At 43.0% G+C, this 13446-nt stretch overlaps 1 protein-coding gene across 1 annotated transcript in view; it reads left to right on the top strand.

Annotated features, from left to right (window-relative positions):
- The window catches only part of LOC127008915 (homeobox protein Hox-B4-like), a 41745-nt gene extending 35512 nt beyond the window's left edge, over nucleotides 1-6233 (top strand). The window contains exons 2-3 of the mRNA XM_050881392.1: nucleotides 1334-1354; nucleotides 2048-6233. Of these exons, the coding sequence (XP_050737349.1) occupies nucleotides 1334-1354; nucleotides 2048-2637 (611 nt within the window). The 3' untranslated portion in view covers nucleotides 2638-6233. The remainder of the gene's footprint in view (nucleotides 1-1333; nucleotides 1355-2047) is intronic.
- The last annotated feature ends 7213 nt before the right edge of the window (nucleotides 6234-13446 follow it).

Raw genomic sequence — 13446 nt, 5'->3', positions numbered from 1 at the left:
TAATAATAATAATAATAATAATAATAATAATAATAATAATAATAATAAAATTGATAAAGTAGTAGTAGTAGTAGTGTTAGTGTTAGTGTTAGTGTTATTATTATTATTATTATTATTATTATTATTATCATTATTATTGTTAGCAGTAGTAGTAGAACTAGTAGTAGTTACTACTATGGCTACTACTATTGCTACAAGTACTATATAAAAAATATAGTACTACTACTACTACTACTGCTACTACTGCTACTACTACTACTACTACTACTACTACTACTACTACTATGACTACCACTACAAATAACAATACTAATAAACTAATAAAAAAGACAATAATAATAATAATAATAATAATAATAATAATAATAATAATAATAATAATAATAATAATAATAATAATAATAATAATAATAATAATAATAATTATAACAACAACACACTAGAATTACGACTACAATTATTGCTACTACTAAAATATTATGATCATTATTTTAATACAATTACAGTAACATTACTAATAAAAAACAGCTATAATATCTCACTACTAATATTTTTTTCATTACTATATGTAAACAATCATTTAAAGTAACACCAAATATTGCACGGACTTACTGAACTATTGTGATAATAATAATATATTTAAAACTTTTAAAGTTTTCTTTTGAAGCTTCCGATATATTTTCGTTATTCATTGTTTTTGGTTACTATTTTCTGTGTGGTGTTCAGCTTTTTCTTTTTCTTTTTAGAACTACCAAAGCATTTTCCTTTACATACCCACCAATCACTGGCTTTCAGAAGCACCTGTCGAGAGTTATATATGAATCCACGCGATATTCATGAAATAAATCCTGTATTATCCTGCCGTCCACTTTTCTTATTTAATTGTGCTAACAAAAGATTCTGCTCCAGGAATGAACATTTTGATATGAATTTTTTTTTGTGTGTGGGATCACTCATGTCCCAATTATAGCCATACCTTTGAGTGCCACCGACTTACTTTGTTTTTGATACTATGGAAGAAATAATCTCTCTCTCTCTCTCTCTCTCTCTCTCTCTCTCTCTCTCTCTCTCTCTCTCTCTCTCTCTCTCTCTCTCTCTCTCTCTCTCTCTCTCCTGTAACATCCCCGCCCCCGCCGCACAAAGGCAAGAAAACAACATTCCCTCCCTCCTTTGCACGCCTGGTAGCTGCACAGTACCTGGCCGGGGGTGTCCCATTACACGTTATTGACTCAAGGAGTTGTCTTGTTTTTCTCTCTCTCTAATTATGTCTTAAGGAATAACATGCATTAGATAGTTCAGTATAATTTTCGCATTTCTTTTACTCTCTTTGCAGAAGGGGCGGGAACACTGTACGGTAAGTGAACTTGCCTTCGTGTATCGTGACTCAGTGAGGGGACGCTGAGGCTTCAGTGTTGCTTGCAAGGAGGATGAGCCACTAATATTACGCTAAGATTTTAAGGAACATTCTTCTTTACTTTATATATCTTTATTTCACACAGAACTCATGGTAAATAAAAAAAATCCTGTAATAACAAACTGGCACTCCATATATGTATAGCTTTCAAAAAATAATCTAAAGATTTTTTTCATGGGTAATGGAGATTCTCCCTACATTTTTTACAACAAAATTTCCTTTTCAAGTTCTCAAAATGTCAGCTGGACTGCCTCCACCACAGGCTGCTGCCACGAATGACATGAAAGATAGATGAAAAGCCTTCAGGTGATTACCCACAATTACAGCTCCGTCCGAGGAACACTATCCAATTAGCGATTCTCACAAGACTTGGCCATTAGCGTCCCGGCTCACAGAGTCCTGAAATGAAGGGGAGAGAGTCCTGCCTCCTGCCCCAGGGAGTCAGGGATGCCAGGCGAGGGCCTGTAATGGCCGCCGCCCCTGATAGCCTCACGGCGGGAATTTTTCATTTACTTGTTTTCTTTGGAAAGCTTGGGGCCTGTGGTCTGTCTGCATGGACAAGTAAACAAATTGTTACGATGCTTGCTTGTTTAAGCAGCGTCCCTAAGTTTGCTTGTTTGTTGTTCTTTGCAGCGAATGGTCAGTTCCAGCCGGGGTGTGAACCTAAGCGGCAGCGGACGGCCTACACGAGACACCAAATACTGGAGCTGGAGAAGGAGTTCCACTTCAACCGCTACCTGACACGGCGGCGGAGGATAGAGATCGCCCACTCGCTGTGTCTATCCGAGAGACAGATCAAAATATGGTTCCAGAACAGAAGAATGAAGTGGAAGAAGGACAACAAGCTGCCCAACACCAAGAACGTGAGGAGAAAGACCAACCCGGCAGGCGTGACCACCACCGTCACGCCGAAGAACCAGCAGCAGAACCAGAACCAGACACAAAACACGACGCAAAACCCGCCAGCGCAAGACCAGCAGCATTCTCAGCAGCAGCAGCAACAACAACAACAACAGCAACAGACTGCTCAGCAACAAGTGCAGCAGCAGGCCGCGCAGCAGCAACAGCAGCAGCAGCAGCAAGGAGCCCCTCACCCTGGAGGCCATACACCGGGCTATCCACACATGGGCGGAGGCATGATGCCCCCTCCCGGCCTGACGCCCATCTCCGCACCTTACCCTCACGGGGCCATGAAGCCTGACTACGGCCTGACCACGCTATAAGGGCGGGCAGCGCCGCGCTTGCTGGGTGTCCTCACAACACCTGCCCTGTAGCTTTACTTCGGCTCAGTCCTGCGACCCTTCCTTCTGCTGCTGTTGCTGCTGCTGCTGCTGACGCGCACACCCCTCTCAGCCTTCACCCTTGTCATCCCCAACTTATTTCTCGTGCTCCAGCCGGGGCGGCGCGGGCAGGCTGGCAGCGGCCCACCCTCCTGTGTGCATCCCTGAGGCCCGGCTAACTGCCTCAGCTGGCCCAGCCTGGTCGACACAGCCTCTCCCTCACAAACATGGGCTGCTGCCTGGGCCTGGCCGCTCAGTCGCCGCCCGGGAGTGTAAAAGAAATTATCTCATCTCAGGGTTGTGTGTGTTTGTGGTGCCATGTGATGCACGAGGCCAAGGAGCAGCCGCACTGGTCTTTTTTATTTTTATTTACAGAGGCCTGAGTGCCTCTGGAAGGAAGGTGTTGTAACAGTGACACGGTTAGCACTAACTTCGGCCTGACACATGTGCTGATAAGGACAGTGCTACTCTGAGCCCCGTCAGAAAAGTGTCCCAAAGAGAAGCAAGAAGCACCACGGTAGTCGCACTGGGCGAGTGAAGCGTTCATGGGTCTACCTAATGTCTCCGATGGCGATTAAAACAGATCGAAACAATATTCAAAATTCAAAATATAAACAGGTCCTCCTCTGGTAGATAAACTGTTGAACACTCTGTGACGTTTAGAATCAACTAAAAGCAATAAAGGGAACGTTACCCTTGACATTACTGGTCCTCTCGTCCCCTTCCTTATGGCCAACAAACAAACGTCTTCACATCAAAGGCCGCCGAATTCTGACAATTAGGGCATGGGGGGCGGGGAGAGGCCGGCCAGGAGGGAGTATCATTACAGATAATCCTCCTGTGCCCTCCCTCGACCCCTCTCACCATTCTTCCTTTTCTCCACTCCCTCCCTCCTTTCCCTCGCCCCTCCATTCCTCCTTTCCTTTACCCCTCCCTCCCTCTCCCTTCTCCTCTAAACATCCTTCACTCTCAGCGTTTACTCCACTCACTCATTCACTCTCCACCTGACAACACACATTGCATCGACGAACCGCATTTCCTTGCCCACCATAAGCATGAGGGAGGAAATCGTCTCTTCGTCCTGAGTGTGTGCTTCATGGAGGTGCTTACAGCTTCTGCACCCACTCACCCCCCCCTTACCCTAACACCATATAGGAGTCCATGACCTGACCTCGAGACCTGCAGTGACCCTTGACCTCCCTTCAACCCCCTGGTAGGTTATTGCTCCCCAGAGGGTGTTTATCCGCCCCGGTGAATTGTCGGACTGTGGGCCAGAAATTTTCACGCGACACCCGCCACCCACATTCATATTCTTGGGCCGCTCGCCTCCCCGCGCTCCCTTCCAACATTTGCTTGTTTTCTACATATTTATTTCCTTATCTCGACAATATTACTCGGCTCATATGTCTCCCAGGCCATTAAAAGGGAGGAAATTACATGTCTGCAGTTCATTTTGCAATTCAGCGTTGGTATTCAGAATTCAGTGATTCATTTATTTTAGATTATTAAACGGCATTTTACTCCAACAAGCAAAAGTGCTGACACGGACCCACACACACTCGCATACGCACACACACACACACACACACACACACACACACACACACACACACACACACACACACACACACACACACACACACAAACACGACAGCTGCCTGCCACACCCAAGCACCGACACACACACGAAGAGAAACACAAACAGGGACCAAGATTTCTCGCCTTCCCCTTCACGTCCCTTTACTTATGTACTTACTGATCCCGCTTACCAATTCTTATAACACCAAACTTACTCTTCATTAGCGATTTACTGTCTTCTAAATATGAGACTTTACTAAGTATAACCGAGACGTGATGGCTACAGACGAGACATCTCACCTGCATCCACCTTTTTTAATTATGTGTCATGACTACGGAAGCAAAGTAGTGATGTCCACATACAACAGGCAAGCGCGTTATACCGGAATTATTATCGTGTTCTTTCACAATAAAAAATACAGTCATACGTAAAGCAGTCCCCCAGAGCGCTTCACTCCCCTGTGGTTTGTGTGTGTATCCAGGTGTGTGCGTGTGTGTGCGTGTGTGCGTGAGTCATGGTCGTCGGTTCTACCCGTGTGTACAAGGTGTTTCCCGAAGCACAGATCAAACTATTGTAATCAAAATATATTTCAGTCTCAATATTGGTAAGTTTACGGGTTCTGTCTCGGTCCTCTCCGTTCTCTTCACTTGTTCTTTTTTTTTTTTTTTTGTCTCACTGTTTCGGCAACTCGATCATCGCATTGTATTGTACTTGTTTTCATATTTGTTTTGTTTTGATTTCCCATTGTATAGTCAAACATGCAATTTATAATTTGTACAGACGTTAAAAGTGCTAAAATGTTCACGTCCTTCACTGAACTGTATTGTGATTTTATTCGTTTATTTCACTAACGATAAATCATTCATTAGATCATCCCAACCAAAAATATTCTCATCCTGCTTCTTTACCATTTCCTGGGTCAGAACGTGGAGGCGGCGGCGCTGTCCATTGCGAGAGGATAAATATTTACGTAGACATGTAATGGTTAAAGATAGGAATATTAATAACAGTAATAAATAAATTTCCGACGCAGAAAGAAATAAAACAAAGAAAAGAGTTTCCAGGAGGAGACTCGATATGTATGTACAGACGAAACGTGACAGAGAAAATGCCGTCACGAGATTCTTTTATATTCGTGTACAGAGGGAGACTGTGTGGGTCAACCGCGGCTGTGGACGATAAAAAAAATAAACCCGAAGGTCTCTCCCTACCTCACCCCGCCCCTGCAGTGCTGTCTGGGAGCCTCATGATCGAGAAGATAGTACAACGTGTTATTTTGACGGTACACCCTGAGCCGCTGACTTCCCAGGGCACCCAGAGAGGAGCCAGAGGAGTAGAAGGTGTGATGCGGTGAAGGGGAGAGACGGGGTGACCTGCATGGGACTCTTTACATATATATATAGCTGATGCTCAAGATGCCGTGTTGTGGGACCTTGGTGGCCGCCTCTACCTCAGCCCTCCGCCGCTGCAGAGAACATACCCATCCTTCCTCCACCTCCTCCACCTTCTCTTTTTTTTTTTATCTTGGTGATACGATTGTTTCCACTAAATGTCTGGAGGTGAGGGAGGCAGCACTGCGTCACCAAACTCAAAGCATAAAGGAATAATTTTGGTTTTACTTGAAAAAAATAATTAGTAGCGATATTCTTTCGTGAGATGTGGTGATACTCGTGCACCGTTTGCCTTATACGGGTTCGTACATGCAGTGATAAATATACCTTCCCGTATAGGCGCGAGTTGTATTTTCTATTAACTCTCTGCGGCTGTGTCCCTCCTGTCGTCAGCGGGGGGCGGGGGGCGGGGGGCGGCGCTATAGGTCGGCTGTACAGTTCCCGGACGTGACACAAACGGTAAATATATTGAACACTGATTATAATAAATGTTATGATTTCCATTGACATACATTTGTAGATAGTTTGTGAATCCACATAGGTCGATTATTGTAAAGTTTTGAATAAACCGCTAGAGAAATCCACGGAACAACTTTGTCTTATCCTGCTTCTTTGTGACGCAGATTAGAATGCCCCAGAAATTATACCAGTTGAAGAAATAATAACTTAAACAACTACATCTATAACAACAACGCTAATGATAACAGTAACAATATAAAAATATAAAGTAATAATGACTGATAATTAATTACAAGGATGCTACTACTACTACTACTACTACTACTACTACTACTGCCAATAATAATAATAATAATAATAATAATAATAATAATAATAATAATAATAATAATACAAAGAATGGTACGAAGAATAAGAGAGAAAATAAAAAAAGAGGATATATAAAAAATCACCTACATAGAAAATATATTTATTCCAGTGAGCAGAAAACAAAATGCAAATCTTATTCTTAAATCACATGACAACAAACAATAACGCACTCATAAATCCTCTTCTCACACACAACCCAAACCCCCAACAGCTGCAACAAATCCACAACGCTTACACCCAAGTAACCCCAACCTTTATAACGACAACCGAACCCACCCACCCACTCACACCTCTCCTTCCCCGACCCCAACCATATCCACACCCTTCGCCCCTCTCCTCCCCCGTCTTCAACCTTCCCACCCATCTCGCCCCTCTTCTCCGCGTCCCCATGCAGTCAAACCCATCCCAGTCGTCTCTTTCCTTTCCAACCCAAGCCAAACTCATCTTTCTCGTCACTCTACGCCCCATTCCCCAACCAAGGCCACCCCACTCGCCCCTCTTCCTCCTGTCCCCAACAAAACACCCCAGTTGTCCCTCTTCTATCCACTAACACCTCTCCTTTTCATTCCACAACTAAACGCACCCCACTTGTCCCTCTCCTTCCCCGACCCCAACCTTCCCAGCCCCCATCCGGCCCTCCGCTCCCCCATTCCCATCCTTCCCTGCCCCGCCCGACCCCCCAAACCCAGGACTCTTTTATCCCTATTCCAGCCTCTTAGAATTCCAGGGACGCGGCTGGAAATACGTCTGGCGGCGAGGGAGAGGGTCGTGGTCCACATTACCTCCGCTAATCCTCCAACATGTCGACGAGATTGGTCCAGCGAGCCCTGCTGACAAATGTCTCGGGAGGGTAACACCAGGGCCAGCAGGAGGAGGAGGAGAGGGTGGAGGTGCTGGAGGAAGACGAGAACTTGGAGATATGCTGTATGTGGTATAAGTTGTGATGTGGCTCGTTATGATGATGATGATGATGATGATGATGATGATGACGACTGCGGTGGTGGTAATATATTTGTTGATGATTGTACTCGTGAAGGTGAAAATTAGGATGATGATAATAATGGTAACGACGACGACGATGACAGCCTGAATTAGGATAACGACAGTGATGAACATGAGCTGCTAAAATTTAACTGTAGGTGGTGAAATTTAGACATTTTTAAAGACTTACTAGAAATATTATTTCGATTAAATAAAAAGTATTAAAAGCATTTAATCTGTAGATGGAATAAAGATTAAATGCTAAACAATTTTTATTACAATATATGTAAATGCAAAATACAGAATGTTAAAAAATAAAAATAAAACATGTAAAACTTCAAAAATATTCCACGTCTCTCAACACGTATACAAAACATAAATCATACTGTATTTCATTTATTAGATGTTAGATATATTTTTTTGGTAAGAGAATTCTTTGAAAGGAAGTTGCAGTCACTACAGATTATTTGCCAACTAAACTAAGCGCGATCTGCCGCTCCATCTAGTTCTCTGAGCGGAGGCAACTAAGGGGCAGGGAATGGCTGAGGCGTCTTTTTTCACAGGTTTTAAAAAGACAACCATAAACCTCTCCTCTGTTTGAAAGATTATTCTTGCAGCTGTGTGTGTGTGTGTGTGTGTGTGTGTGTGTGTGTGTGTGTGTATCACGGAAAGATCACGAGACACAGATGTTCCTTCCGCCAGTGACTAGTGTACTACAATAAATTACAGTGTGTGTGTGTGTGTGTGTGTGTGTGTGTGTGTGTGTGTGTGTGTGTGTGTGTGTGTGTGTGTGTGTGTGTGTGTGTGTGTGTGTGTGTGTGTGTGTGTGTGTGTGTGTGTGTGTGTGTGTGTGTGTGTGTGTGTGTGTGTGTGTGTGTGTGTGTGTGTGTGTGTGTGTGTGTGTGTGTGTGTGTGTGTGTGTGTGTGTGTGTGTGACAAAAAGACAAAATATGAAAAAGAAGGGGCAATGAATCAATAGAAGCTGGGGAAGAAAAATCGAGTCACTGAGTATACCAGACAGGGTAGCGGGGTGGGGGGGCAGGTCAGGAGGGAGGGGGGGCGGGTACTGAAGCATACTTTTAACACTTGAGGAACAAACACCTGGCAAAGAGCTGCACACCTGTCCCCCCCTCGACACACACACACACACACACACGTCTGCAGTGTCATGTTGTCACGTTTGATGTGCCGCTTTATTTGTGATGACAAGGCGGTTTTTTTTTTTTCACTCCTGTATACATGTGCATAAAATTATTACATAACATACACACACACACACACACACACACACACACACACACACACACACACACACACACACAGTTCCCCTTTTCCCCTCTCAAATATTGAATACCAGACATTAAACTAGAAAAAAATATCAGTAAAAAAGAAGTTCAACAGGATGGCACTCGATCCTAAGTAGTAATAGTTATTTTGCAGATGGCACTTGTTTTACGTAACCAAACAGTGAATTTGAAAAGGAAAAAAATAAAAACAGGTAAGTCTCTAAGTAGTTCCATAGATGAATAAGATAAGCATCAATTTTACCACATCAGTCTTTAAATTGCGTGAATAGTCATCCTAAATTAGAAAGATAAATATGGATACTTAGATCGACTGATTCTAATAAATACATCACTGGAACTGGAAACAAAAGAACGTTCAAGACTGTTCTGGCGTATTTTCGAAAAAGAAAGTAGCATATTTTGGCTCTGCTGTTGTCCTTAAAACTAAAGGTTCTTAATCAGCACGCATTTCCGCCATGACCTTTTGTAAGTATGTCTGGACACTTGTTGTCTCTTAAAAGGAAATCGAGAACTGGTGAAAAAGAAAACTGCAATTGAATAAGAAAATAAATATCAGTTGAAAACATAACAGAGGCTGACGCGCAGAAAAAGACACAAAGGTAAATGGAAAGATATATTTGGAGATATAGAAAGGTATATGGATGGATAGATAGATAGATCAAAAGAGAAAACATACATGCATTTATACATACATGCATGGATATATACTTACATACATAACTATTTACACATAGATATATATACACAAACAGATACTCAGATATAAAGATATTAACAAAGACAGGTAGCTTGACTGTCACAGAGATGAATAGGTTGGCAGGGTGACATATATTTTCCTCCTTATTTTGAGAACAGCTGGAGACCAAATCTGTTCAACCTTTGCCCCGATATGTTTCTTTACAGGAAAATATATCATTCCCTCTGTACAGTATTTCATTGTTATGTGGTGAGTACAAGAATCTGGGCATGACTCATAATAAATCTTTTTCTCTTCTAACAAGCTTTCGTATGCTTTCCTACATTCCTTGCACCGTACATCATTTTTTCTCCCCTTCCTGTTTTTTTTTTTCTCCTCTTCCTGTTTTCTTTCTCTTCGTGCTTCCTGCCTCGCCCTCTAATAAGGCTGCGGTTTGCCTATCAGCGCCTCTTCCTTCACCTCCAATTTATCAGTCTCTTCCTTCTTCCTCAACTTTTCTAGCCGCTGTTTTTTTCCGCCTCTTCACCTTCCTTTACTTTTCTCTTCGCCGCGTTTCTGCCTTTTCCTCTCGTCTGTCCGTTACTCCCTCACAACATAATTGGCCGGGGCGAGGTGGCCGTCTGGGGACCCTCATTACCACAGGCAGCACAAAGGGGGTCACAACTCTCGCCCTGCCGAACGCCTCACCCTGTCTTCACCTCTATAATGACGGGCCGGGGCAGTCCTTTCCGTCTTTCCCGTGCTTTGCGATTCCTTGCACAGATAAAAGAAGCAGAGAGAAAGGAGCTGCCTGCCTGCTGGTGATGCTAAGTGGATCTGTTTGGCTGAATGGCTGGTTGTTGCCGCGGTTCGAGGGCTGCCTTTTTCGGTAGTTTGGGAGGATGTATGTGTGTCTGTTGGCCTGAAAGATGCTCGGTTACTTCCCTTTGGCGGGACCGGAAATCTGCCAAGGTACGAAGTAATTAGCGTCCTGCTTGTGTGCTTGGGGATCGCTCTCCCACACCGAGCCTTCAACCTGTTATTTCTCGTGCTGGCGGGCCGGCTTCCAAGATTTACTGTTCCCCTTCCAATTCTTATTTTAATTTTGCTCCCGTCTGTTCTCATAACAGTAAAGTATGGCGCACCCTCTCATTATTGATATTTATTGCATACTACTGGCAACTGTAGCTCTGATGTATTATAAGCACGAGGTCAGGCTCGCTAAAAGGTATATAACAAAGGCTCTTTGTAAGCAACGCTCAAAATTACTCGAGCCGCACGCAAGGCGGTTAATGAAAAACTGTTGTAGATAACAGAGGTAAGGTTACCGGCAATGAGTTACCTTCGTATTTTCTTTCTTTCTCTTTACATACGATGAAGATAATGGAAAAGAATCAACAAAGGAATAAAAAAAAAAGGCAAAGGAGAATATACACTGAAACAGAAGCAAATACTAAGGCCCGGCCATCACTTTCATAACCACAATTGCAACTGCTCCGGCGATGGTTTTAGATTCATCTCTTCACCTTCCTCTCTTTCCGCCACACAAACAAAATCTTTCAACGGCTCACAGGAGGTTCCCCACAGGAATAAGGATCTCTGAATAAAATAAAATAAAATAACACCAATTTCTATACACATTTCTTTACATCGACGACCTCAAATTACAGCCAGAGGAGACAAATGGAAGGAAAATGAGTAAAGAATGAAAGAATAATGTATATGAAGTTTTTTTTTTTTTGAAGGTAAGAAGTGCTGCCTCGTGTGCTTAAGTGTCATGCAGAGGAAGTAATCTTGAACCACTTAAGTCACTGCTGTCACTGCTAATATTCCGCGCGTTGGATGAATCGGTCTATCTACATCCTGGCAAAGCCTCTTACTGTCTTACGCATTTATTTATTCATTCGCTGCGGTGGGCGAGAGACGAGCCGGCCAGAAGGACATCAATACGGCTCTGTGTCTCTCGCTGTGTGTAAGGAGGTTATCATTATATCACATCTAAGGGGGGTTATGTGTGTATAGAAGTCTCGTCTTTTGAGATTGTTGTTTTTATGAGTACTTGATATCAGCGGACAGGTAACACACAAACAAACACACAAGCAGACGCAAAGAGATCACACACACACACACACACATACTCAATCTCCCAAAAGCCTGTCTATATCCCTTTCCCGACCCTCTCACTCACTCCCCTTCACTCAAACACACGGAGTCAGGGTGTCTCTCCGTTGCGTCATCCTTGCACACACACACACACGCACACTCACACACACATATAATGATTTGCATAATGGGTGCACCGAGGCGGGGAGGCGAGGGAAAGTAATAACAATTTCTATGCAAAAAATACAAAGTTGGGTAATTACTCAGCGAATTACTCGCCGTCATTACTCACCACCGCCGCCGCCACGAATGCAATTTACTTTTGAAGGAGGAGACAAAATGCGCCCAGGTGTGTGTGTGTGTGTGTGTGTGTCTCTCTCTTCCTTTTCTGTTTGTGTGCGGGAGCGGAAAATGTGGAGGAAAAATGGGGAATAAAAAGAAGGAAATGGCGGTGTTTGGCCGGGACCGTGAGGGATTAAGGTCCTCTGTGTGTGTGTGTGTGTGTGTGTGTGTGTGTGTGTGTGTGTGTGTGTGTGTGTGTGTGTGTGTGTGTGTGTGTGTGTGTGTGTGTGTGTGTTTGAAAGGGGAAAAAAAATCGAGACTTATGTGTCTTATAACTCAGACTTAAGACGCAGATAAGGGAAGTAATAAATATAAAGAATCACGATATTATGCAACAAAAACTAGTAAAAGCAAGACCAAATAAGTGCAATTCTAAGCACATCCTCCCATGCATCACGTAATTTGACAGGATAATAATAACGCACAAAAAATCTTGCTGATATGTGAAGATTCTTATTAAATATGATCAAGGTTAAATGTGTCAATAAAGAAAAACATTTATTTAGCAGCGCCACAACAACTAAGACCAGAAAAAAGGTTATAGATAAAAATATATAAAAGTTGAAAATAGCTGGTGAAAAGTGGAAAATTTTGGTTATCTTTTTATTCTTCCAAGTTCCTAAGTAACAACAAAATGAAAACTTTAAATTCGAATCCCTATCAGAATTTTTTTTTTTTAATATATCTTGGTCAAGGAGAATGTAAACAATTTCAACGTTTTTTATCACCTGTATTAATTTTTTTTTTGTCTAAATTCTGCAGATATTTATTTACCATTGGTGGCTTCCGTTTATTTTTTTCTTTTCTTAACGCTTTCCCACGTAATCTACTAACACACAGTAAAAGTAGAAGCTCCAAGACAATAAAATATATGAAACTAACGAAGACGATAACCCCTCCCTTCCTCCCCCCCCACCCCCTCACACACACAAACAAACACACAGACCCAAAGAATGCCTGGCGAGGGGAAGGGAGGCATGCATGTGTCGGGGCGGGGGTCGAGCGTCGTAACTCAGCAGAAACAGACACTCAGGCCAGACGACTTGAAATGTGAGGTCATGACAAGCGGAGGGAAGAATGGCGAAGGGCCGAGGAAGAAGTCTCCTGGCGGCGGAAACATGAGGCAGACAACGCAGATTATAGACTCATCAACTTTCCTGAATGAAGAGCAACTTGAAACCCGAATGATGTACGCTACTTAGAGAAAGCGATACTGGTTGAAAAGCTGAGAGCACATAATTCATTCCTGCCGTTGAAACATTCCAGTGTGCGTGCGTGCAAGCTACCATGCGCGCGTGGTTGAACAATCACTCTTTCTAACATGACCATGCAAAACATACCAATGAAAAACGCTTAAGCTAAAGAATCAAAATAATAATATTGATCATTATTAAAAGAGCAACAATGTAAAAAAGTGAGTTCGTCAGCAGGTGTGAAACAAACAGATGATCACCGTCCACGGCCATCGCTGGCATATGTTTGTTGTACTTTTCTACTTTTTCACACTGACGGATTGATAAGCCGTGAGCAGAGGCGAAATTGTGT

This window comes from Eriocheir sinensis, chromosome 39 (assembly GCF_024679095.1).
Source record: "Eriocheir sinensis breed Jianghai 21 chromosome 39, ASM2467909v1, whole genome shotgun sequence".
NCBI lineage: Eukaryota > Metazoa > Arthropoda > Malacostraca > Decapoda > Varunidae > Eriocheir > Eriocheir sinensis.
This window is presented reverse-complemented; position numbering and strand designations above follow the sequence as displayed.